Below are 27,731 nucleotides of genomic sequence, written 5' to 3'. Positions count from 1 at the left end.
CCTGCGCGTGCTCGCGCATTATCTGGTACAGATTCACGTGATTAGAAAACTTCGTGGGCATGCTGTGCGCTGCGCTCCGCCATATGTGCGCCGACCCTTACACCATTCAGTTTGGGTTCAGCTAATTCCACACCATTGCGTATTTTTTTTCACAACTCGTTGACATAAAATAAAAATCTCGTAGTAGATAACCATAGACAACCATAATCACTAAATAAAAAAAATATATATACATAAAATGTAATTCGATCGATTTAAATCTAATAAAAAAAGGGTTCAAGCACACCGTTATTATTTTAAAGCAAATTAAAAAAAACATAGCAAAGAATGGCACAAGTACACAACATCTTTTAACAACTTTACATTATGGGCGGACATGATTACGTATAAGGCACCGTCATTTATGTCTTATATTAAACAGTTATGATTATTATTATTAGCATCAAAATATTATTATAAATAAGGTATAAGTATGCAAGTGTTTTAAAATAGGATCTATATATTTATCGCACCATAATGGCTCTTTCACACGTTATTAACCCAAGAAGTTGAGCCAACTTACATCAGGCCCCTTAAAACTGAAATCACTTATTTTTATACAAGTTGAGATAACATAATAAAGTTCACATACCTACTTTTATTTCAATAGTAGAATAAAATTAAATATTAGATTTTAAATTATTATTAATAATTTAATATATTCTAAAATATTATTACTACAACCTACAATTAATTTCCATTTGGTATATTATTTATGGATAAGGTAATAAATTAGTAAAATCAGTCTATACTATGTGTGACGTCGGTGGTTAGTATACAAATATGGGACATTTAATATTATCGATTGATAGGCTACAAACAATAAAGGATTGATCTATTTGAAGTTTAACTCTATTAGTTATACTAGACCTACTATTAATCGAGGCAGTTTTTGCTGATTAAAATATTGTTTTTTTTTTGTTACAGTTAAAGACAAAAACATGATTTGGCCTTGATTTATGTACCATGATGAAGCAAATGATTAGCACCTAATCTGACTACTCAGGCGTCAGCTGATCGTGTCGTGTCGTGTGTAAGCGCCTTTACACTAGCAGTGTGAATGACGTATTTATTGAATATTAAATATATTGGTAAGTATTTAATTTATTTTTAAGGTTTCTTACAATAATAATTAGTTTTTAAGACTTTTTACACAATCAGCGCAAACTCTGTTCCATATCTAACTCATCGTGCGATGAGGGCGCTTAAAAGTGCGAAATATTACGTAAGTAAAATTGAAACGTTACAAACACGTTATTGAGTACAATTGCTTAATATCTATATGTTAAGCTGGAGATTGACTTGTAACATTGTGGCGTAATGTATCATCCCGAATGGTACAGTCAAGAGACGTAAGTCGTTGAGCACCTTAATGATCATATTCGCGTGCCACGGTTATACACAAGCGTTAGGTGTGTATGGCATGTTTATAGAAAGAGGTCATTAGAGCGACAGGTTTTTGATACAATAGTTTCGCGGAATTGCTACTCGAATTTTGATGCCAACCGTACATTACAAACAAATGGTACAAGTCAATCTCCAGCTTTACTCGTTATATCACAAAACCTTTCACGCTGTTGTCTTTATAACATTATCATTAGTCAATATCTGTAAGTAGTTAGACAAACACCAATAACTAGACACTATTTGAGTATTTAGACAATGTATTAGACAACCGGCGTCGATGTCTACCGCTCATATTCACACTTTATTCGTAAAAGAATAACAATATACTAAGTTAGAGAGCATACAAATACAAATTATTGTTTATATAATATTATTAACTAAGATAATAATGAGCAAACTTTTCTGTCAAGTTGCAATTAAAAAAATACGACTGCGCTATCAAAAAAACGAACTAACTTTTGACAGGCATTCGTGTTTTTAATTTGGACTTGTTAAAAAAAAAAAAAAAACAGTTTTTCCAACCCTAGTTTTAACCGGTTGCAGTACGCGGGGCAAGCAAAAATCTGCATCGCACGCTCTGCAACGCTCTGTTTTTCAAATTTAGTGACGGTATAATAATAATATTTTTATCAACCAACAAACAAAGGACATTGAAATCTTCAAGTCAAGATAATCCCGGTGACCGTAAAACGGAACGACCTCACTCGGTAATAATATAACAAGTATCGGCAAATAAACGCGGCCTTTGACAAAATATTGACAGAAGCGTCGTTAAGGTGAGACACATCGTTAAAATACACACGAGAATTCAATAAAACTGCGCACCCCGCTCTTGAAGGCTAGCTGTCTACATTTTAAATATCGGAGTATGAAAAATTTTCAACCGATAGGCGTCCACAGCTGGATATAGGTTTCTAACAAGAATCGCGATATAACACCATCTTGTGCCGCTTATTTTGCGACTCACTTGAGGTCGTCCGTCCATCTGAGGCCCTAAGATGCGCCCACGAGAAAATACATAGGTATTGTCTTTATTAGGGTTTCGTACCTCAAAAGGAAAAACGGAACCCTTATAGGATCACTTTGTTGTGTTTAAGCATAAACGTTTTTGATTTATCGTGCAAAATGTCAGAAAAATACCCGAGTACGGAACCCTCGGCACGTGAGTCTGACTCGCACTTGGCCGGTTTTTAAAATTTAGTGACTAGCGCATGGCTGCAATCAGACCTGCTAGCAGGAGCCAGATGGAGTTGCCTATTTCACTCTCGATTTGAAGGTACCCATATTAAAATTTGTCGTGGACGCATGTTAGGCGTGCTGGTAAGGCGGTTTCCCAACGCTGCAATACCCGGTACGGGGTCGCTATTCAAACACTTTGAAAAATTTAATCATCATCATGATTGCCGGACCACTACTTAGTCTCGGGTTTCCTCTCAGAATAATTTTCTTTTTTTTTCAAAACCTACGTACAAAGAAACGAAGCCCGAACTTCTCTTCAACGAACATGTTAGCACGCTACGTTATTGAGGTATCCATATTCAATAACCTTAACATAGAATCACAATGTAGGTGTCAAAAACGAATTAGTTGAAAATTACAAGTACTAATATGACATTAAGCCTCAAACACACTCAACGCGCGACGAAACATGTATAGTGTGCGACAGGTCGAGATGGTATTGAGGTGGGGACGCCCCGCACACCTACACATCCCCCGCGTTAACCCGGTACGGGGGGTCTACGGGGCTTCCCCTGCCTCATACCTCGATTGCCATCTCGACCCGTCGCGCACATACAACGCAGCCCCTAGAAGTCGTTATACAAGGAACTGCATGGTAGCATTGACACTGGGATACTTAAAGAAAAACCGTCGCAGCCGCGCGCTGCAATCTGATATGTTGTAAAGTAGGTACCTACTTTACATATGTACTATACTTTACATACTGTAGTATGTATTACAAATTATACACGCGTGTTGTGTGTGTAGCCTTAACAGCAGAGTCTTTTTGTCAAGAAATCATCATGCGTAAAAGTGTGTTGGCAAATACTGGAGAGCAAATCATGCAAACGATTTGTAAGAAAAACTATATTTAGCAATTTTATAAGTACAGGTACCTACTTATTTCATGATACTGAGAATAATGTGTTTAAACAATCAACTATCAAAATATTTCTCCGAGAGTGCCACAAAATATTGGCGATTTAGGTGTGTTTGATTTATTTGGTGGATGGATCCCTTAATCGCTGAACTGACGACATCAAGTGTTACAGGGTATCGCTGAACATAAGTGGCACACCGGATGAGACCGTGAATCGTGGAAATCCCCTGAAATCTATATCCAGCAGAGGACGATGGTTATCGTTTAAATTCGTAAAGATTTCATATCAAATATGAACAGCTATTATATTATAATCAAGATGTGAATTGAGCGTCGGTAATTATTAGTAAGAAATCCTGTACTTTACGATATAATGTAAGTACAGTAATACAGTGTAATTGTATATTGCCTTTCTTTTTCTAAAAAGCGGGTAACCCGAAAAAGTAGTTTTTTTTTAAACGCGGAAATTTAGAAGCAGTTCATTTTTCGGATTTTAGAAAAAAGTTACATAAAAACTACCTTACCAAGACACGTCTAAACTACGAGTAGCATACTTCAGTTTTTGAAAATTTCTACTTTTTTCGCGAAAGCTCAAAAATGACTCTTTGAACCGCTTCTTAGAAAAGGATGGTAAATAATAATAAGAAACAACTTAAATATTTTTGAGGAAAGCATCACTTATTTCTTAAAATAATTAAGATAATCTTTAAGAAATGCTCTGTTCATGATCACAGTAAGTAATTAAAAAAAATCGTTGATTTAAATAATCACATATACATAAGTATACAGTGCCGTTTGAGAGTAAATACGCGAAATAAAATATAGTAAAAAATAGTTTTATATAGTCGAAGAAAGAGTTTTCTTTAAAAAAATAGTTAGTAACAGTTTTAGTAATCCGGCATTGTTATTTTGCAACTTTTAAAAATGAAATTAATTTGCCATTTTCATATTATTTTATGATAATCTTAATTATTAGTGGGTACATCGTACTACATTATAATTATTGTATTAGAATAATTTATTTAGCGATTACAATAATAAAAAAAAAAAACAATCACTTGAGATTCAACACACGGAAAATCACTCCACGCATTTTAAATTGTTATATTAGTAATGTCACAACAGTTATAATACAACTCATCTTACAGCTAAAGTGGCTAAGTCAAAATTATTGCTTGATCAATGAATCAGTTCGATTTGCTAAATCTGTATCGGACAGATTTTAAAAAGTCAGATATGACATAGCATATAACATGCCCTAATTCCATTCGCTACAAATCCGTAACCGGTCCGAAAACTACCGTCGAGTTTGCGGATGTGTTTGTCAAGTTATTTGGCAAGTTGTTTGTCAAATTGTTTGTGGAATTGTTGGTGGAGTTGCTGGTGCGTCGCGTGCGCTGATCGTGTTCGTTGTCGCTTGGTAACGAGTCTGGTCCGTTGGTGATTTGTCCGTTGAATCTGGAACGCAACTGCGTGACTAGACGTTCGAGTCTGCAAGTGAGGTTAGCCTTAAAATATAGTAAAATAGTCTTCGATTAAAAGGAGTTTATACAGGGAATAATATCTAGCTCACACAGTACAAAGAAATTGATTATTTTGGGCAAAGTTGGGCAAAAGTTTGGGCAAAGTAAACTATTCCTTTGTACTGTGTCAGTTGTACTGATTTATGTTTTTTTTTGCACCAGATATGCCTGCGTTGTAATCGGAGGCAAATCTGTAATAGATTTAAAGAAAAAAACATATTTTTTTTAGATTCAGTTATAAGTTAGCCTTTGACTGCAATCTCGCCTGGTAGTAAGTGATGATGCAGTCTAAGATGGAAGCGGGCTAACCTGGAAGGGGTATGGCAGTTTTCACTATACCCATACCCCGGTTTCTACACGTCATCGTACCAGAGCGCTAAATAGCTTGGCGGTATGGTTTTGCCCATACGGTGGTAACTAGCCACGGGCGCAGCCTCCCACCAAACCAGACCAGAGAAAATTTAAAAAAATAGATATTTAGATTGTGTATAAATTATAAAATGATATGTTTTTTCATAAATGAAAGATAGTAATTAAATAAAATTATTAATTTAAATTGATAATATTTATCTATATAAAGACAACAAGTTGTGCCCGCGACTTCGTCCGCGTGGAGTAGCTCTCAACGCGCTTTATATAGCCACGGACGCTCAGGCGCGAGGCGTGTAGTACGTACTCTGTACGTTAAAAATGTTCGCCGTGATTCTTTAAATTGACATAACTTTTTTATTTATGAACCGATTGACATGAAATAAACACTTAATGTTAAGTGAAGCTTACTAAAATATATTAATGAAAACCGTATCTAAATCGAATAAGCCGTTTCTGATATTAGCGTGCACAGACACACAGACAAACAGACAAAAAAAAATTAATTACAATTTCGGGTTCGGCATCGATATAATAACAACCCCTGCTACTTTTTTTATGTATTTCCATTGTACAGACACAACTTTTCTACAATTTTATTACATGTATTGTATAGATTTACAAGATACATAAAACTACAGATATTTGTTAGGGTATGAACAGACGTACTTAAGGGCATGCTCTTCCGCGTTAATCTTGGCTCGACGCGCATCCGCAAGATCCTTGCGCAGGCGCAGTCTCTCGCACTCGGCGTCCTCCACGTTACCATTCAAACGGCTCTCGTTGGGTTCGAACCTATCAACAAACAATCCGATTCTAAAGTAAACCTACCAATAAAGTTATTAACCACTGAGCTGATTGCACTGAGCTAAGCTAATTGTGCCACATTTGTTTATTACTATGAAGTTAGATATTTAGACCTAGGCATAACAAATTATAGAATAGAATAGAATAGATTTTTATTCAAATAGACTTTTACAAGTGCTTTTGAATCGTCAAATAATTTACCACCAATTATTATAATTATTATCTTTTAATCGAACCTTCGTCTGAAGTATTCGACCTATCAAAAAATATTTCTTCGGAACACCTACGTCCTACATACCTTAGGGTTTCTAAGAAAACTATCCCGAATTTTGTTTTATCCTTCAGATAAATCATATTAGGGAAGTAGATACATAAAATATATAAGTTCGAAGAACTGATAGACGTCGGGGTCCAAAGAAGCTGCAATTGCTACTTTGCACCGGAAAGCGCAGCGTTGGCAGACTCCTAAATAGTGATATCAAACGAATCGAAGTGAGCAGCTGGATTCAAGTGGTGCAAAACCACGGCGTGTTGAAGTCCCTACAAGAGATCTAGTAGTTCACGATTACAACGACGAGGATACGGGCAAGTCTTCCAACTTACCCAGTAGTGATCCTAAAGACGCGGAGTTCATCCTCCAGTTTAACAATCCGATCCATCATACGTCGCTTGTCCGCTTCCGAAGCACGCAGAGAGCTCTGCAACAAATGACTAATGTTAACGTCGGTATTCACCATGTATGAAGTCTTACAGTAGATTCCACCAATCAGATTATTGAAAACTGACATGACACTGTAATTTGATTGATGAAAACTACACTGCGCGTTCGAGCCGACTGTAAGACCTCATAGTGATGAATGTGGATACCTACTTAAGGTTGAAATCTATAGAGCAACTTTGACTTTGCTCAGACTTAAGTTTCAGACAAAAAGAGACAGATTTATGACAGCGATATAACGATACCTCTTTTTAACAAAATCTTGGTCTGCTAATGCTGAAATCTTAAGTCTGAGCAAAGAGCTCTACAGATCTCAGCATTAGTCGAGCGTGAGAGCATGCTATTACAATGAATATTTAGGTACGGGCGGGACATAGAGTGCGTGATGTGTGAATAACGCGTATCAAAGTTTGGTACGCGTTTTTTTTTTGACAAACTTAAATCCACGTGGACGAAGTCACGGGCATCATCTAGTATGTAAGGCATTTGCAATAATCGGTAATTTACTTGTGCAACCCACGCAAATAGTAGTTTCATCTCTCAAAGGATTACTATGTCTAATGAACTCTACTATAGGTTTTCTCAATAGTATTTATACCTAAGAAAGGTGTGTAGGGTATAGAGATTTTCTAGCGTTTAAGTCAAAAGTTCGAGTAAGCGACTGTACGGTTAATTTATTCGCGGACACGCCCGGGATATGCTGACCGTGTGCATCTTTAAAGGTTCTGTAGACTTTGGGGCCTCTGATTCGCACAAAATAATATGACAGTTGAAATACACAAGTCTCTGAAAATGTTTTGCCTGGAAGTACAGATAGATTAATGAATTTGAGAGTTGAGAGAATTTTGATAAGAAATTAATGATTAATTCAACACCCTTTTCCTCCGTAGAAATCAGGAAATTGGCAACAATCAATGTAGGGTGAACAGTAATAATTTTTGTTTTACTTAATCAGATACAATTCAGCCCTTGACTGCAATCTCACCTGGTGGTAAGTGATGATGCAGTCTAAGATGGAAGCGGGTTAACCTGGATGGGTTATGGCAGTTTTTATTAAACCCATACCCCTTTGGTTTCTACACGGCATCGTACCCGAACGTTTGGCGGCACGGCTTTGCCGGTAGGGTGGTAACTAGCCACGGCCGAAGCCTCCCACCAGATCAGACCAGAATTTTAGAAATTATAAAGTTCCAAATCCCTGTCGGGAATCAAACCCGGGACCTTCCATTTATAAGATCATAGCGCGTACCACTGCGCTAGGGAGGTATCAATTTCGAAACTCTGACAATTTTTACGTTACGTTTTTACTTTAGTGTCCTACCTTTGTATCGACATCGTAGGGAGAAAATGAAAGACTCCGCAGATATCTGTGTCTATATGCGAGGGTAAACAAACGGACATTCGTCACATCATTCTGTTTGTTCCTTTGCGTTACCGACCATAGACATATAAACAAACGTACATTAAGCCGGATCCTCACTTTGTAGTTATTAGAAACTGTGCTAGAGGAGCATGCAACAATCTCTATGGATCTGCTACGCACTCTATGCACTAAATTGGACATTCCCAACAAGAATTTTTTAATGAGAATTGTAGCCAAGTTGCTTAAAAGATGTGTTATGTTTGTTCCTTTGCGTTACCGACCATAGACATATAAACAAACGTACATAAAGCCGGATCCTCGCTTTGTAGTTATTAGAAACCGTGCTAGACAATCTCTATGGATCTGCTACGCACTCTATGCACTCAATTGGACATTCCAAACAAGAATTTTTTAATGAGAATTGTAGCCAAGTTGCTTAAAAGATGTGTTATGTTTGTTCCTTTGCGTTACCGACCATAGACATAATAAACAAACGTGAAAGGTGCATAAAGCTGGGTTCTCACTTCGTGGTTATTAGAAACCTTGCTAGAGGAACATGCAAGAATCTCTTGGGACCTGCTATGCACTAAATCGGACATTCCAAACAAGAATTTTTTAATGAGAATTGTAGCCAAGTTGCTTAAAAGATGTGTTATGTTTGTTCCTTTGCGTTACCGACCATAGACATAATAAACAAACGTGAAAGGTGCATAAAGCTGGGTTCTCACTTCGTGGTTATTAGAAACCTTGCTAGAGGAACATGCAAGAATCTCTTGGGACCTGCTATGCACTAAATCGGACATTCCAAACAAGAATTTTTTGATGCGTATTTTAGCCTTTGCTTATAAACTGTGGTATCATTGTACTCTTTGTGAGGTACCATTGTGCCTACAATTTTTGATTACCAATTATTGGGTTTGTAAAATAATGATTTATTATTATAATAAGTACCTAATGATAATTGTTATAGTAGGTCATCGTAGAAGTTATAATTTTATCTATGGGGCCTATACATATTCAAGCTTGAAAGTTGCGCGCAACTCAGCTACATGTTACTGAGATTCTGTAAACACGTTCAGTCACGTATCCAAGATTTCTCTAGGAAAGCGTTTCCTGTAATAATTGTACGTGCATGGACTGCTAAGCGGAATAGACACGAGAGGTCAGTGGGCATATGGCGACTCAGAGTGAAAGCAATTAGGCAAGGTTGGAACTAGTGTTATGGCAGAAAAATACTATCTTCTCTTACCTTTAGCAACATTTTTAGGTTTCCGTACCTCAAAAGGAAAAACGGAACCCTTATAGGATCACTTTGTTGTCTGTCTGTCTGTCTGTCTGTCTGTCTGTCTGTCCGTCCGTCCGTCGTGTCTGTCAAGAAACCTATTGGATACTTCCCGTTGATCTAGAATCATGAAATTTGGCAGATAGGTAGATCTTATAGCGTTATAGCACAAGTACTTACAGGAATAAATCTGAAAACCGCGAATTTGTGGTTACACCATTAAAAAATAAATTAAAATGTGTTTCAATTTTCAAAGTAAGATAACTATACCAAGTGGGGCATCATATAAACTTTATTTATTAGATTTTTTTTTATGTATAATAGTTTGTGATTTATCGTGAAAAATATTGGTAAAATACCCGAGTACGGAACCCTCAGTGCGTGAGTCTGACTCGCACTTGGCCAGTTTTTTTTAGAAGTAATCGGGCATTTTGGACACCTTACGTTTCTAGACCAGTGCTTGGCTGCAATCAGACTTGCTGGCAACAGACATTTTTTGGCAATAATAAAATCATTCATACAGGGAGTGATTTCATCACCATTCACCAATTTTAAAGAAGTCCCTTGATTCATCAAAATCGACTTAGTTTATGCGGTACAGTGGAGCATATTATGTACCTAAATACAAACATATGAGTAGATTGCTAAAATCATTACCCTTTCTTTTGGCTTTTACGTATTCGTAAAAAGAATAAATCAAGCTAAGCAACAGGCAACACAGGATACAATTCCCAAGCGCTAACCCGTTTGTTCATCAGTTTAGCACTCGCGCGTAGCATTAGCGCGCGTTTTTGCACGTCAATTAACTTATTACTATCGGCGTATAGCTACGAGCGTTAATTAGACACGCAAATGCGCTTCTCCTACGTCCGCCCGTATTTGATTAACGCGTGATTATCGCGCGAGACTCACAATCAATCAGAGTTTGGAATTCTGGCAATACCAAAGACTGCAGACTATAAAACAGTTATCTTGGATAGGTATTTTGCAAAACTCATTGTAGTGGTAGATGCTCTTGAGTCTTGATGTTTCAAAAGTACTCGTAAAAGTCTAATTGAATGAAAATATTTTGAATTTTGAATTTTTTTTATTGGTTTTCATAAATCTCGTGACAACTCTTTGATTTTTCGGGATAAAATGTAGTCTATGCCACTCTCCAGGTCTTTAACTAGTATGCATATTCATTATTCATGTTAAAAATCAGGTCAATCGGTTGCTCTTTTGTGGTTGTAAAAACCAATAAAAAAAACATACATTCGCATTTATACCTAATATTACTAGAGGATGTCCGCGACTTCATCCGCGTAGATTTAAGTTTTTAAAGATCCCGTGGGAACTGATTGATTTTCGGGGATAAAAGTTGCCTATGTCAATAACATGGATGCAAGCTACCTCAGTACCAAATTTCATACAAATCAGTTAAGCGGATAGATTTTTAGGCATCACGTGGGAACTCTTTGATTTTCCGGGATAAAAAGTAGCCTATGTCTGTCCCCGGGATATAAGCTAATTCTACACCAAATTTGGTCAGAATCGGTTAAACTTTTGCGCCGTGAAAATGTAGCAGACGGAGAGACACACTTTCGCATTTATAATATTAGTATGGATTATGGGTAGTGAATCCTACATCCAATCCATCCTACATTAATACCTACAGACATGAGATAACATCTATATTTATAACGATGTGTAACGCTCGCGTAAACCGTCAGTTACGATTCGAAATCCCGGTTCGCGGGCGGGCGGGCGGGCGGGCGGCATCGGCGGGTGACGTCACGCAGGGGTGGCGCCTGCACGCTGCCATCCACTCACATCTGCCAATATTTACCCAGCGCCCCTCCCTACGCACCCGTTCATATTTCAAATGCTCGCAGGGGGACGGTAAAGACTACAAAATACCGGGTAACTCGGATCACTGCTGCACCGAAGCGTACCAAAAGGGAAAAGAAAGAATTAAGCTGTCTGTATGCATGATATTTCCAAGAAAGATTGTTATTTCTTACTTATAAATAATTCATTACAACTACTAGCAATAATGTAGTTAATACCTACAAATCATTTAAAATATATTCTGAAAATCCTGTCTTATTGAGGGTCTAGTAATAGAGAAAACTTATATGAACGTTTTTAGACCCTGTGGTTAAAGGGTTACCTATGTGGATTGTGGATATTTCAGTCATTGGATTTATTAATTTTTGTATAAATCAATAAAGGTAGGTGATTGCTCATAAATGTGTTAGTTTACTGAAATTTGCTCATAAATATGTTAGTTCTATATAGAACTTATTCCTATTCCAGATATTTTTTTGAGTTTTTAATTTTGATGCTCCTGAAACTATGAATACTTAGCAGGCACAGAATTGAATTAAGGACTTCGGAGTTGAAAAACTCAGTTTTAGATCTCGTGAAACGAGTTTTTTTTTAGGGCTATTTAGGGTAAAGGTTCTCCAAAAAGTTTAGGGCTTGGTAATTGAGATAATGATGCTCAATGTTGAGATAATAATTGCGATGAGATTTAAAAGGAATAACAGAAGTTAGCAACGTTTTTGCAAAGGTGACGCGTCGGTGTAACAGGCGGCCCCGTCAAACTATTGGATCGTACGAATGCCCTCGTATTCGAATGAATCGATGCGTTTTGCTCTTCACCGACTCACGGTGATTTTATAATCCGCAGCGCGAGCGGGTGCGCAGACCGACGGAACCCCTCGCGGTATAATCGAATAAATTGAATACAATTATTTAATAAAGACCTTCACTAAATGAAACAGCAACGCCGATGTAGAGATACCCTAAAACACTAAAATAAATGTGCTAAACAAAAACTATGGGGTATGGGTTTCATAAATCTGGCACACTTTTTCCAAGTTAGCCCACTTTCATCTTAGTTTATTACTGCATCATCACTTACCACCAGGTGAGTTCGCAGTGTAACTTGTAATGGGATAAAAAAAAATTGTCCAGACTTTGACTGGTATACCGCCTCACGATATGATGGAAAATTATTGGTCTTTAGTAAATAAATACCGTTATTCAATAAAAAATTACTTATTTGCGTACATATCGGAATATAGCCTATATTCGTTATAAGCTACTTTTATCCTGGAAAATATAAGTTCTCACAAAATTAAAAAAAAACACGAAGTCGCGAGCATCATATATAGAACCTCAATAGCTCAACGGTTAAGGAGCGGACTGAATACCGAAAGGTCGGCGGTTGAAACCCCCACCCGATGCACTATTGTCGTACATACTCCTAGTACAAGCTTCAAGCTTAGTAGGAGGGGAAAGGGGAATATTAGTCATGATTAACATGGTTAAATTCTTTTAAAAAAAAATCATCTAATAATAACAATAAGCATACAGACTAAAACCCCATTGTTAGCTCACGTCACTTGCACTTTTCCCCACCCACAACACAAACAACACATAGCAACACATCAACACGTATTTTTTTTTTGCGTTTTTTCGATTCGGCGCTATTAAGGTTTATTTACACGCGCGCTGGGTGGTCGTCGAGTGCACTCCACGCTCTTTGACGTCACACCTTACATCTTGCGGGCGAGTGTTTGCCCGCGAAACTACCGACGCACTCTGATGATGCGTACCTCAAAAATTTATGGCTCTGAGCTCTGAGGATATTATTCAAACGTGTAAATTGCATTCCGTTTAGAGCAACTCTGGAACGTGTATAGCAGGTTCTGTAATTAGAGTTTATGAATTGACTGAGATCAAGAACTTTCCGAGTTTTCAAATTGACTGATAAAATATTGGAAAGAAACAAAAGCTTTTACGTCTCTTCTTTTAGAGCAAGTAAAGGAAAACTTTCCTTAAAGTTTTTAAATGGTCTGATAGTGCGAAAATGTGCTAAATAAATCAATTTTTTTTTTGTTTTTAAAAATGAATAGTCATTTTAATCACGACTAACATTCCCCTTTCCCCTCCAACTAAGCGTTAAGCTTGTGCCAGGAGTGGGTAAGACAATAGTGCACGGGTGGGGTTTGAACCGCCGACCTTTCGGATTTCTGTCCGCTCCTATAACTCTTGAGCTATTGAGGCTTGAAAAGCCAAGCAAAGTTGGGTCGTAAGCTTGTTTTTTGAGGATTGAGAAGAATATAGCTATATTGTCACCTAAAATTGGATGTTACCACTTTTTTATAGGATTTTATAACAAAAATATTAGAAAAAAAAAACATTTTAAGATTAAAAAACAAATGAATAATAATAATTAACAATGATTTTAATATATGATAGCTGGCGCCTCCTATAATTTTATCATTCCATCTACCAGAACATACAAACACTAAAACAACAAAATTTCACCACTCTCCACTAGATGTCGCAGTATTGCGTAATTTAGTTTAGTGGCCGTAAGCTATGGTTTGAGTACTTTTGTGCCAGTAGTTTGTAGCACAACGCCATCTATTTTATAATGATTATTTGCTACATAGATGGCGTTGATATGTATATCGTATCGTATATCCAATCCAGTAAATTGGACTTGAATTGCTTATGTAATTTTTCAAAGTTTCTAAGCCAACATGACATGAGCATCGCTACTACACTGCCTATGTTATAAATGCGAAAGTGGTTGTTTTTGTTTTGTTGGTTTGTCCTTCAATCAAGCCGCAATAAAGCGACGGATTGGCGTGATTTTTTGTATGGACATAGTTGAAGACATCTAGACTACTTTTATCCCGGAGAATCGAAGAGTTCCCACGGGATATTGAAAATCTAAATCCATGCGGACGAAGTCACGGGCATCAGCTAGTAGGTACGCTATAACAATATTCTTACCTTGATTTCTTCAAGCGTTCTCTCAGCAAGTTTGGACTCAGCTGAGGCCAAGCCACTCTGAAAGAAAATACACAATTTACTACCTGATAGTGGGTTTGCTACAAAATATAGACAGACAATAGGTTTGGTGCCTAGCTACTAACTTTTTATGAATTGTTAAAACTTAGTAAGGCAGCTTGTATGAAATACAGAGATGTGACATCATAAACATTTGACGTAATTTGACGTAGGTACTTATTTAGGTAAATCGATAATTTAAAATGGTTAAGCCCTAATTCGCACGAGCGTTAAAAAAGCGTTGCGTTAAAAGTCGGCGCTGCGCTTACAATACAAAGTGCGCGTTAAAAAAGCGTTGACATGTTGTTCACACGTCAACGCTTTTTTAACGCGTTGACGTGTGACGTGTTAATACTTGGGAATGCATTTGTTCTATTTGAACGCTTTTTTAACGGACGTTATAAAATCTTTCGTGGGAATGAGGCCTTACAAACTTAAAATATAAGCTGCTCATTTGCTCTCTTTTTTTTTATCACGAGTTTCGGAAGATTTATTTAATAATTACAAAGAAATATTTTTTTGACATAGGCACCAACCTTAATGCGGCATTATGAAATTGCAAGAACGCATCAGTTATCGATTCGCCGTCTAAGTTCAGCACGACAAGGTTGCAATAAGGCCTTGATGTCCAAAGATAAGTATTATCGCATGCAAACGTAATTATTTATCTGCATCAGATTGTTCTGATAGCAACAGAGTACCAGATATAATGTTATTTATCTTATTTAGGCAGAAATGGCTTGATTTATTGTTGCCGGGTTCTCTGGTCCTACCGTTTTAACCCACTGGTGGGTCTTACGGGATACCACGTTTTTTTTTTTTTTTTTTTGATTTTCGAGACGTATCCGTAATCCCACAAGTGGGTCACGCGTACACGTATGTGACACGCATTTTTTTTGTACTAGCTGATGCCCGCGACTTCGTTCTTCGGGATAAAAAGTAGCCTATGTGTGAAACCAGGGTATAATTTATTTCCATTCCCAGCCAAATCCGTCCAGTAGTTTGTGCGCGAAGGAGTAAAAAACATACACACAAACTTTCTTCTTTATAATATTAGTATGATAAGAATATGTCTATAGTGGGACCATGAGTACATGGTGGTACCTCTTAGTCCCACAAGTGGGACTACGGATACATGATGGTTTATACATTTTGCTCGTTTGTCCTCGGCCTAAGGATTTCTTATCTGAAACATCCGTGCAAAGTAGCCAGCTAGGTACTAATCTGAAATATTAGATGCCATCACCAGAGTGAGGGAACTCTCATTTTGATCCTGAATCGACGATATGTCAAATATTAGGTTATGGTGACGTAAAATCAAAGAAAAATAGGGCTAATTTAGGGCTACCGGCGTCAAAAGTAAAATATGACGCTTGTCAGTGATGTCGAAGCCTCAACATTTTGTAACTTCCCTAACTTCGTGAACTGGGCCACTACAATGACTTATTATAGTCAAACGAAATACCTGTCGACTGTCATCGAGAGTGGGAGTAAATATAGAAACATTTCATACACTCTCTTCGAGTTTCAGCGCCACGTGTAGGTGAAATGGAAAAACAAGAGTTGAAATTCTTGGACCGACGCCAAAGTATTTTCAAAAGGACAGACGATAATTTCTAACACACACCTTATTTTTCATATCTTGCAATGTGTGCCATAACACGTCTTTAACCTCTGGGTATTAAATTGTAAATAATACTTTCGCTAGTAATCCATACTAAAATTATAAATGCGAAAGTGTGTCTGTATGTCTGCTACCATTTCACGGCCCAACAGTGCAACCGATCTGACGATATTTGGTACAGGGTTAGCTTACATCCCGGGGACGGACATAGGCTACTTTTTTCCCGGAAAATCAAAGAGTTCCCGCGGGATTCTTAAAGATCCATCCACTTAACCGATTTGTATGAAAGGTACCGAAATAGCTTGTGTCTAAATAGGCAAATAGGCTTTTATCCCGGAAAATCAAACAGTTCCCACGGAATCTATAAATATCTAAATACACGCGGACGAAGTCGCGGGCATCCTCTAGTTGGTAATACATGCATTTCTTATGCATGCTTTTTTTCCTTCAATGCGCTTCATCATTATTAACATCATCGGAACCCATTGCCGCCCCACTACTAAGCCCAGCAACTCAATTGCGGTAGAATGACAGCTACAATGTCACGATCGCGATCACCTGTTTGGTTGACGCTCTCTCACTATTGGCTACAATGCATTGTTGCAACAACAACAGCATAAAATAGCGAATAACAACAATTGCGATAGTAATAATGATAGATGCAGTTGTTATGGAATCGAGCTATTTTCGAGAATTTAAAATAGTTTTCCGGCAAGTACAAGTGTGAATTGGTAGACTTCACTCACTTTTTTTGAAGAAGATTATGGAGAACTCTCGCGGGCTTTCTCACGATGTTTTCCTTCACCATTATAGCAAATGATATCTAATTACTTAAAATACTGGTAACTCTGCAAAGAGTAGAGGCTGAAATCTCAAAGATGTGGAAAATCAAATCGTTTATCGTCATACCAAAATCACTTCACATCTAATGCTTACATAATTATACTAGTTCGATTTTGGAATAAATAAACAAAATGACTTGTTTTTGCACTGCATCCTATCTCAACATGTGCAAGCCCTAACAGGAAATTACTTACGAAAATAAATACGGAAGTATTTGTTCCACTTTCGCGAGCTATCTGCGCAAACGATCTTCATGAACTTTAACTGTTTGCACACACATGTATACTTCCCAGCAACAATGCTGTCTATTGTTGCGCTTGTAATAACCTTATTTTTATGCAATCTAGTTTTCGATTGCGATATGAGCGTGATCCGTACCTCAAAAGAAAAAACTGAACCCTTATAGAATCACTTTGTTGTCTGTCCGTCTGTCGTGTTTGTCAAGAAAATCTGGGGTACTTCCCGTTGACCTAGAATCATGAAATTTGGCAGGTAGGTAGGTCTTATAGCACAAGTAAAGGAAAAAATCTGAAAACCGTGAATTTGTGGTACCTACATCACAAAAAAATTTGTTCATGAACAAATAATTAGTTTTTTTCAATTTTCAAAGTATTAGATAACTATGCCAAGTGGGGTATCATATGAAAGGGTTTTACCTGTACATTCTGAACACACATTTTTATTATTTTTATGCATAATACTTTTTGATGTCAGAAAAATACCCGAGTACGGAACCCTCGGTGCGCGAGTCTGACTCGCAATGGGCCGGATTTTTTGCATAAATGATACTAAAAAAAAAAATGAAACACCGTCACTAGGGTTGTCAACATGTACGAGAAAATTTAAAGTGTGTTTAAGAATTTTTAGGGTTTCATACTCAAGGAACCACTATAGTTTCGTCCACTACATCCGTCAGTTTGTGTGTCACAACCATTTTAAAAATTAACTATAAGATTAACTAATCACTTACCCACACGTAAGATTATTACGTGTGGGTAGATAGGAAACGTTATACTGCGCGTATTTTAATTAAATTTTATTATTTATTAATTAGTAAAAGTGTTAAATGTTATAGTTTATTGTTTAATAAGTTTCTACACTACCTGGCAAATATAATTCACTGCACTTCAACAAGCTTCGACATCAAAATGGATCTACACAATCAGCTGAGTAAAAATATGGAAGAAATTGTGTCACAGTTTAAGTCTCGAATGGATAACTTCGATGAGGCCCTCAAACAATCACAATCCTCTTCAAATAAAGCTTGTGATCTCAGCTCGCTGGCTGCCGACTATTACGCCTTCAAGGAGGTTATGTGGAAGACACTTTCGATGCTGCAACAACAACTGCAACTGCTCACGGAGGGCTATGACAAGCATGAAATGCACACGCGGAGAACGGTTTTATTGTTCCATGGCCTACCGGAGGAGGACAATGAAAAAGTGGAAGGTAAAATCTGTGATTTGGTCTGTGATCGGTTAAAGCTGCCTATCCTTGAAGAGGCAAGTGTCGAAGCCTGTCACCGTCTTGGCTTAAAAAGGGATACACCACGACCTATCTTAGTCCGTTTTTCTAATTTAAAAGTGAAGAATGCAGTATGGAAAGCTAAGACAGCTCTAAAAGGCACCGGAGTCACAATATCAGAGTTCCTCACTAAACCTCGACAAGAGACGTTTGTTGCTGCCAGGAAACACTTCGGCATCAAGAGCTGCTGGTCATCAGACGGTGTTATAGTCATCGTACTTCCGGATAAAAGCCGTACGAAGGTTGTTTCGCTTTCTGAACTTAATACATTAATCGCCAAATACCCACAGACCGCCGCGGCCGTCTCTCAAGATACGAAGTCGTCGAGATCACGCCGAGTAAACAAACATACGGCCAAGTGAATGCGTCATTAATGAGTGGTGGCTAGCGCGTGTTGTAGTATCTCTTTTATTTGATGGCATTATACGCTTCGCTTAGTTAAATTATCAAATACACCTACAAACGAAACTCTTGAAGTCGTGTAATATTTGTATTAAGTACTTAAATTAATTATTGTTTTTACGATAGACTTACTTTAATACTCCTCTATAACCTATTGTTTATAAACCTATTGTTTTTAACTGAAGTTTGTTTTAGTATGTAAGTACTTATGTATTTCCTTTTGTATTTTCGAACTTAATTACTCCTTACTTTTAGTAGGTACCTTAATGTTAACTCGTGACTCTTGCCAGTTAGTGTAGGATAAAAGATTGTGTGATTTATCTTATCTTGCAATTTTTTTCGCTTATAGGACGTTTTTATATAAAAAAAAGTCTACTTATATATAATACTCTTATTAATTATTTTATTAGTATTTATTATTTGTATTTACTTATTATTTTGTTATATATTATTTTATTAGTTTAAACCAATGACAGAATGTGATGATATACTTAATAATGACTTTTTTTCGTGTTCCTCATCCGACGAAGAGGAGTTTCACAGTGCCGCTAGTAGCTTATCTCTGTGTAGTTGTAATTCCTCATGTAATCTTGACACTAAACTTAAATCGGTGCTGGTCAGTAGTGCTGATTGCCTTAATTTTGTACATATAAACGCACAGAGTATTCCGGCTCATTTTTCAGATCTTCAAGCATCTTTTAGCGACGTGCAGGTCGATGGAATATTCGTTTCGGAATCCTGGCTGAAACCATCCCTTCCTTCTATCCTTTATGCCCTACCGGGATACACGTTGATTCGCAATGATCGTACGTGTAAACGTGGTGGAGGGGTCTGTCTATATCTCAAGGACAACATAAAGTTCAACGTAATAAGTCAGAGTCCGAGTATATACTCTGGCAACTTTGAATACCTATTTTTGGAAATTTCATTTGACCATAAAAAACTTCTCCTCGGGGTAGTCTACAGTCCTTCTTGTAACGTAAACTATTTCAATGATTTTGACACCCTCCTCAATAACTTATCGCCATCTTATGAACACGTCATCATCATGGGTGACCTAAATACTTGCTTAATAAAAAACGACCATCGATCCAAACAATTAAATTCCCTAGTTTCATCAGTCAACCTAAAAATTCTTCCTCTTAACGCGACTCACTTTTCTCCTAATTCTATCCCTTCTCTCTTGGACCTCATAATTGTTTCTAATCCCGATAAAGTACTCGTTCACGGTCAACTAACAGCCCCCTTCTCTTACCACGACCTTATTTTTCTTAGTTATAACCTATCTGTCCCTAGACGTAAGAGCAAGGTTATCCTGCGACGTAATTATAAAGGTATAGACTTGGACACATTAAATGATGACGTTTCTAAATTAGATTGGTCCCCTGTTTTTTGCTCATCCACTGTAGACGACAAGGTTGATTTTCTAAATTCGACCCTCATAAGACTATTTGATGCACATGCACCTGTTAGATCAATAAGGGTCAAACATCTCCCAGCCCCCTGGCTCACTCCTACGATTAAAAAACTCATGACCAAACGAAACAAAGCAAAGAGTCTCTGTAAAAAGTACCCTTGTGATGTCAATGTGGCTGCCTATAAAAAGTTGCGTAATCTCTGTAATAGAATGTGTAGGGATGCAAAACGTCGCCATATTTTCTCTTGTGTAAATGATTTTTCTTCTTCACAGACCTGGAGGTTTTTTAAGTCTCTAGGTGTAGGAAAAAGTTCTGAAGAATCTAAGCCCTCCGTAGACATAAACTCTCTTAATCAACATTTTTCTAACCCCCCGGTAAAAATTTCCAATAGCAATAAATTCCAAACGCTTCATAATTTGGCCAATGTTGCCAGGCCCAAATGCGAACCCTTTCTATTCCAGGAAATTACGGTTGGTGAGGTTAAGAAGGGAATTCTTAGTATTACATCCAAAGCTGTTGGTAGTGATAACATAAGCCGAGATATGCTTATTCTTATCATTGATGTTGTTTCGCCTATTATTGCCCACATCCTCAATTTTTCTCTTTCCTCTAAATGTTTTCCTACGGCTTGGAAGTTAGCTCACGTTATACCTTTGCCAAAAATCTCTAACCCTTCTTCACTCTCTCAATATCGTCCCATTTCAATACTCCCCATTATTTCCAAGATTTTAGAAAATTCCGTATTTAAACAACTTTCCTACTATCTTTTTCAAAACAACCTTTTGAGTCCCTATCAATCAGGTTTCCGTCCCTTACACAGTACCACCACCGCTTTACTCAAAGTCACGGAAGATATTCGCCATGCTATGGATAACAAAAAATTAACAGTACTTGTTCTTCTTGACTTTAGCAATGCGTTCAATTCAGTGGATTTTGATGTACTACTCAACATTCTCTGCTCGCTTAATTTATCACCATCCGTAGTTGAATGGTCTAGATCCTACCTTCTTGGTCGCCGTCAGAGAATCTATGCTGACGGAGTTTACTCTTATTGGGCTGATATCTCTGCTGGTGTACCTCAGGGTGGCGTTTTGTCTCCTCTGTTATTCTCTGTTTTTATAAACGAAATCACTAAAACAGTTTCATCCCACTACCACCTCTACGCAGATGATTTGCAAATTTATAGGCATGCTGCTGTCACTGACCTGGCCGCTACAGTGGATGAAATTAACTTGGATCTTGCACAAATAAAGAATTGGGCTGACGCACACGGTCTTTTGGTAAACCCAAAAAAATCGCAGGCTATTGTAATAGGTAGTAGACAATTTCGAATTCGTGCTGATTTAAAAAATCTCCCTGCAATAGCCTACGATGGGGTAACTATTACGCTAACCGAAAGAACTAAAAATCTTGGCGTGATATTGGACGGCCATTTATCGTGGGCAAGTCACATTAATGAAGTGAGTAAGCGCATGCACTACTCCCTTCACTCCTTGAAACGTTTGCAGAATTTCCTTCCTCTTAAAACTAAAATCTTACTCGCACAATCTCTTCTGCTTCCTCTCCTAGATTACGCCGATGTCTGCTATTTAGATGCAACCGAGGAGCTGCTTGATAAACTAGATCGCCTTCAGAATTTGTGCATCCGTTTTATTTTCGGATTGCGCAAATTCGACCATGTTTCTCAATTTCGAAATAAGTTAAAGTGGCTCCCTATTCGACTTCGCCGGAATACTCATATTCTCACGCTACTCTTTAAGATTTTAAATTCATCCTCCCCCTCTTACTTGCGTGAGCGCTTCAACGAAGCCGCTCCTCGGGTGATGCCAGTGCGTTCGTGTGTCAAGTTAAACTCACTTGCAGTTCCCCCTTACAACACTATATTTTATGCTAAATCTTTTACGGTACTCGCAACTCGCCTTTGGAACTCACTACCTGACAGTATTTTTAAAAATAACCCTTCCATCAGCACCTTCAAACTTCGTCTGAAACAGCACTATCTTTCCTCTCTGTCATAACATATTGTTTACATATATTTATCGGTATATATTATAAGATATATTTATGACTATAAGTATATATTTATGTATTAAGGTATATATGTTTTTGTAAGTCTATTTTAATATATAAATATTTGTAAGTATATATTATAACATAATATCTACTATATTTATTTTTTATTTTTCATGATTACTGTCTATCTTTGCTGTACCTATTCTACTCCATTTACAACCTCTCGCACTGCCAAGGGTCACTGGTAGAGATCTCTTATAGAGATAAGTGCTTCCCTGTCCACTTTTTCTTTCCTTTTATTTATATTGTTACAACTTTCTGGTACAAATAAAAAATAAAAAATAAAAAAAATAATCATTATTAACTGCTGAGAGTTGACTTTTAGTAGGATAAGCTTACTGGACTGGTGGTAGTTCCAGACAGGTAAGAGACTAGTTGTCCTACATCATCATATAAATAAATTTTGAATTTTAAGCAACCTTTGGGTAATCTTCTTTCAGTAAATCTGAAAAAAATAACACTTTTGTGTAGCCTTTTTTTTCTTTATAGGCAAGCGCTTGACCACAATCACACCTGATGTAAAGTGATGATGTGGCCTAAGATGGGACCCGTTTAACTAGAAGATGCCTATTAACTCGTGTACGTACATCGGTTCTCTCCAGCACCATGGCTCGCAGTCTCGCGTACATCGCGTCCTCCCGCATGCGCGCCGCGTCGCGTATCTCTCGCACCAAGTCCGTGAGGAACCCCGGGGAGTACTGCCCGCCGATACCTGGAGACCACAAAACATGGAACAATATAAAAATCGGCCAAGTGCGAGTCGGACTCGTTCACGAAGAGTTCCGCGCCGTATTTGAAATAACACTTTTAATTTTTCTTTAATTTTCATGGCCACCATTTTGAAATTTTTATTATTTGTTGTTATAGCGGCAATAGAAATAAACTTTTTGTAAAAATTTCAATTCTCTACCTATCTCTAGATTCTAGATGATGCTGGCAACTTCGTCTACGTGAATTAGGTTAAAAATCCCGTAGAAACTCAGTGATTTTCCGGGATATAAAGTAGGATATGTGCTTCCCCGGGATGCAAGCTATCTCTGTATCAAAGTTCATGAATATCGAATAAACAGATGGGCCGTGAAAAGCTAGAAGACGGACAGACAGATAGACACACTCTTCTTTAATAATATTAATTAAAGTATCGATTACAGATTATATTTATTTCGACCAATAGATGCTTTAACAACATTTAAGAGGTCAATGCAAGTGGTAGCGGGCCTAATGTACCTTGACTAATTAGCGCAAGTTTTTCATTAAAGAAACAGTTAGTTATCCAGTTAGCTATAAAATCGATCAAAATTAACGAAGCGTGAGAACTTTTCCCTTGCTCTGTAATTATTGCTAACGGTCTATGCTGCGTGCATAATTGTGCATATTGTTTGTTTACTGAAAACTACAAGTTTTCTACTATTTATCTATCTTTTCAAACTCACTCTAGCTATTCTGCTTCTGTATTTATAGCAAGTTTGGCCAAGTTCACACATACTTTTTATTTGCATAAACTAATTTCAATGGTCCATTTTTTATTATGATAGTTGATGCTTTTAGGATGCTTTCGTATTTGATTCAGATATTGAGAACGGAACCTTTGAACTATCAATGGATAAACAGCTAACTTTCTCTATCTAACCAATCATTTAGCCAGTCTTTTAACTTATCAATAAAGTAATTTTGTTTTTTAGGGTTCCCTACCTTCAAAAGAAAAAAGGAACTCTTATAGGATCACTTTGTTGTCTATCTGTACGTTTATCTGTCGTGTCCGTCAAGAAAACCTATAGAGTAGATACTTCCCGTTGACCTAGAATCATGAAATTTGGCAGGTCTGCAGGCAAACTTATAGCAAAAGTATTTTAAAAAAAAAATCTGAAAACCGTGACTTTTTGGTTACATCACAAAAAAAAATATTAAAATGTCTTCACGAAAAATTAATTTACATTCAAGTGTTAGGTATACATTGTACGATGGTACGGATTACGGAACCCTTCGTGTGCGAGGCCGTCTCGCACTTGGCCGGTTTTTATTAATTCTTTAACCTATTTTGGGTTGCATAATTTTCTCATTGAATTGTTATTGGTTGTTAGTTTGGATTTTTATTTTCAATTTCCATTGAAAAGAAGATGCACGCAAACACCTTCGTGTATTTACAAGAATCACCACGATCATTCGGCATGCACCTTTTCAGCTAATGTACAGTTGACCTTTATACTTATTCAGTTATGCAATTTTGATCTTAATTAGAATAATAATAAAGGCTATAATGGTGAGAACAGTTTACAGCAGTCATCATTACTTATTGCTTAGGTAGGCACTGTCGAGGTTATCTGACTAGGTCGGACGAAACGCACGCAACTTATTTAGAAGACGATAACTGATTTGTATTAATAGTAGGTAGGTAACTAAAACAAAACCAGACGTATTAAAATATTCATCTGAAGCATGTCAAGAAATCAAGCATTCATTATTTCCACAATTGTTTTATACTTTATAATCAAACTAAAAGACGAGTAATGAAAATTGAAAACTCTGCAGGTTTGGGCAACGTGGATTTTAAGAATAGTGAGCAGAGACTTTATCTTGTTCCCTTCTTCTATCTTCTCTATTTTTAATCTAAAATAACGGGTATAAATGTATTGCTAGCCCTTACATAATTATTATCAGCCCAAAAGGATAGCACTAGTGGTCCAAGACTGTAAAAATCAGACCTGCATCATAGTATAAAAGGCTGCCCTTTCTTATTAAAGGTTTCCTTGACCACTTTTTACCTTTTTACTGTTACAAAATTTTTGTATTAGTAAATTAAAAAAAAAAACTGGCCAAGTGCGAGTCAGACTCGCGCATCGAGGGTTCCGTACTCGGGTATTTTTTCCGACATTTTGCAAGAACGGACAGACGTATAAAAATTTGTACCAAGTAAAAGCAGTGTAGTTATTAATTATTTTAAAACAAATAGGTATAACAACAGCAATATAGAAATCAGCAAAAAATCGATGTTCCGTATGCCTGTATGCGTCGACGTATAAAAAGTTATTAATACGAACTAGTTAGGTATATTGTGTTGTTGTCTGTATTGCATAGTGAATACCTAATGACTGATGTAAGAAAGATGAATGAGAAAAAGATAATAATAGCGCGTTGGCGTTACAAGCAAGGTGCATAGAGCCAAACAAGGAAATCAATGATTTAACAGGTTCCAATTTTTATTTTATTTATTCTGATAGTCTGTCTGTCTGTCCGTCGTGTCTGTCAAGAAACCTATAGGGTACTTCCCGTTGACCTAGAATCATGAAAGGCAGGTAGGTAGGTCTTATAGCACCAGTACAGAAGTAAACCTGAAAACCGTGGTTACATCATTTAAAAAAAAATTATAATGTGTTTCAATTTTCAAGGTAAGATAACATTACCAAGTGGGGTATCATATGAAAGGGCTTTACCTGTATATTCTAAAACATTTTTTTATTTATTTTTATGCATAATAATTTTTGATTTATCGTGCAAAATGTCGGAAAAAATACCCGAGTACGGAACCCTCGGTGCGTGAGTCTGACTCGCACTTGACCGTTTTTTTTTTTGGTTTTATCATTACCATTGAGATTGGCCGCAGCGCCGATACTGTTTGGTCCTTTGGGAAAATAGCTGGTTTGATGTCGAACCGCTTCAAGTTCAGCTGAAAATAAACAATTTTATATTTTATTTTCAAACAATATCATTTTTTGACTATTACAATATGTTAAACTAATAAAAAGAACTCGCAAAAGTAAATAGTTGGCACAAATCCATCTCGAAGGAACCATTAAGGCTGATATAGACATATATATGATATAGACATATATATATGATTTATTTCTTTTTAACCAACTTTGAGAATAGGAGGAGGTTCTCTATTTGACTGTATGTTTTTTTTGTAAGAATGTTTGTTATGCCAGAGTGAACTAGAGTGAGGGAACTCTCGGTTTCCTGAATCAACGGTATGTCGAATACTAGGCTATGGTGATATAAATTCAAAGAACAAGTGTAAATTAAAAATTTATAACACCCCCGACAAGTGAAGGTTACAGTAACTAGAAAAAAGCTGATAACTTTGAAACGGCTGAACCGATTTTCTTGGATTATAGCTCAGAACACCCTCGATCAAGCCACCTTTCAAACAAAAAAAAAAACTAAATTAAAATCGGTTCATTAGTTTAGGAGCTACGATGCCACAGACAGATACACAGATACACACGTCAAACTTATAACACTCCTCTTTTTGGGTCGGGGGTTAAAAACAGGGCTACTTTAGGGCTACCTGCGTCAAATGTACCAACATTTGACGCCTGCCAGTGACGTCGAAGCCTTGTTGTAGACGTTCCCTGTCGTGAACTGTGACTGTGCTAAAACGAGACAGATTTATGTCCCTCAAAAAGATTGGTTATCAAGGCAATGAGAGATTTTAATAAAGTGTACCGTTACAACAATGCAGAGTCGAAAGCAAGCCAATCGTAAAAATACACGATATTAAATTGCACTTTGCATATCTGAGTTACTTTCGCCGATCACAAACATTGCGTCATTAGAGACATGCACTATTGAATTTTTTTGGATTTGTAACATGATGAGTTAAGTCTCCTTGAGTCATTCAATGTGTAGGTGATATGATATTTGAATAATTTTTTTTTTTTTTCTAATCTGCTTATAGTCCCCCGACTGATTGCAGATAATAACAGGGAAGAAAAAAAAAAAAAATTAGAGACATGCACTATTGAGTTTTTTGGATTTGTAACATGATGAGTTAAGTCTCCTTGAGTCATTCAATGTGTAGGTGATATGATATTTGAATAATTTTTTTTTTTTCTAATCTGCTTATAGTCCCCCGACTGATTGCAGATAATAACAGGGAAGAAAAAAAAAAAAAAATTAGAGACATGCACTATTGAGTTTTTTGGATTTGTAACATGATGAGTTAAGTCTCCTTGAGTCATTCAATGTGTGGGTGATATGATATTTGAATAATAAATAAATAATATGACCTTATTGTTGGTGTGGGTTGCAAGGTTGACACCTGATCCAAAGCTTTGTTAGAAAAAAATATGAATATTTTTAATCCATACTTAATTTTATAAATGCGAAAATGTGTCTGTCTATCTGTCTGCCTGTTTGTTAGCTTTTCACAGTCCATCTATTTAACTGAGTTTTGGTGCAGAAATAGGCTGTATCCCGAAAGTGTTGACAATCAAAATGGAGTGGAAATGGCTGATACAGGGTATCCAAAAACCTGCATAGTCCCAAAGAATTAAGAAGATCCCGGGATGAGCATATTGTACATGGCTACTTTCTGTATTGGAAAATCAAAAAGTCCCCACAGAATTTTTAAGAAAATTTAAATACATATTGTTAATTTGTAAGCATCATTT

The 27,731-nt window shown here is 36.9% G+C and overlaps 1 protein-coding gene and 1 long non-coding RNA gene across 3 annotated transcripts in view; one reads left to right on the top strand and one right to left on the bottom strand.

Moving 5' to 3' along the window:
* Window positions 1–982: 982 nt before the first annotated feature.
* LOC123874760 lies at window positions 983–14,959 on the top strand. Its single transcript, XR_006798004.1, has 3 exons — window positions 983–1,104; window positions 13,563–13,565; window positions 14,946–14,959. It is a non-coding gene; the product is annotated as an uncharacterized LOC123874760 (long non-coding RNA).
* LOC123874759 overlaps window positions 2,922–27,731 on the bottom strand; it is a 32,066-nt gene continuing 7,256 nt past the window's right edge. Inside the window, exons 2-7 of one of the 2 annotated variants that reach the window (XM_045920250.1) lie at window positions 25,925–26,005; window positions 22,929–23,053; window positions 14,401–14,457; window positions 6,847–6,941; window positions 6,106–6,231; window positions 2,922–5,035 (exon numbers count right to left, since the gene is read on the bottom strand). In XM_045920250.1, the coding sequence (XP_045776206.1) occupies window positions 4,816–5,035; window positions 6,106–6,231; window positions 6,847–6,941; window positions 14,401–14,457; window positions 22,929–23,053; window positions 25,925–26,005 (704 nt within the window). In that variant the 3' untranslated portion in view covers window positions 2,922–4,815. Of the gene's footprint in view, window positions 5,053–6,105; window positions 6,232–6,846; window positions 6,942–14,400; window positions 14,458–22,928; window positions 23,054–25,924; window positions 26,006–27,731 lie in introns of both variants that reach the window. The other variant, XM_045920251.1, reaches the window with a different exon arrangement.

The sequence above is a fragment of the Maniola jurtina genome, chromosome 19 (genome assembly GCF_905333055.1).
Source record: "Maniola jurtina chromosome 19, ilManJurt1.1, whole genome shotgun sequence".
NCBI lineage: Eukaryota > Metazoa > Arthropoda > Insecta > Lepidoptera > Nymphalidae > Maniola > Maniola jurtina.
The sequence above is the reverse complement of the archived record's forward strand: the minus strand, read 5'-3'. Positions and strand labels throughout refer to the sequence as shown.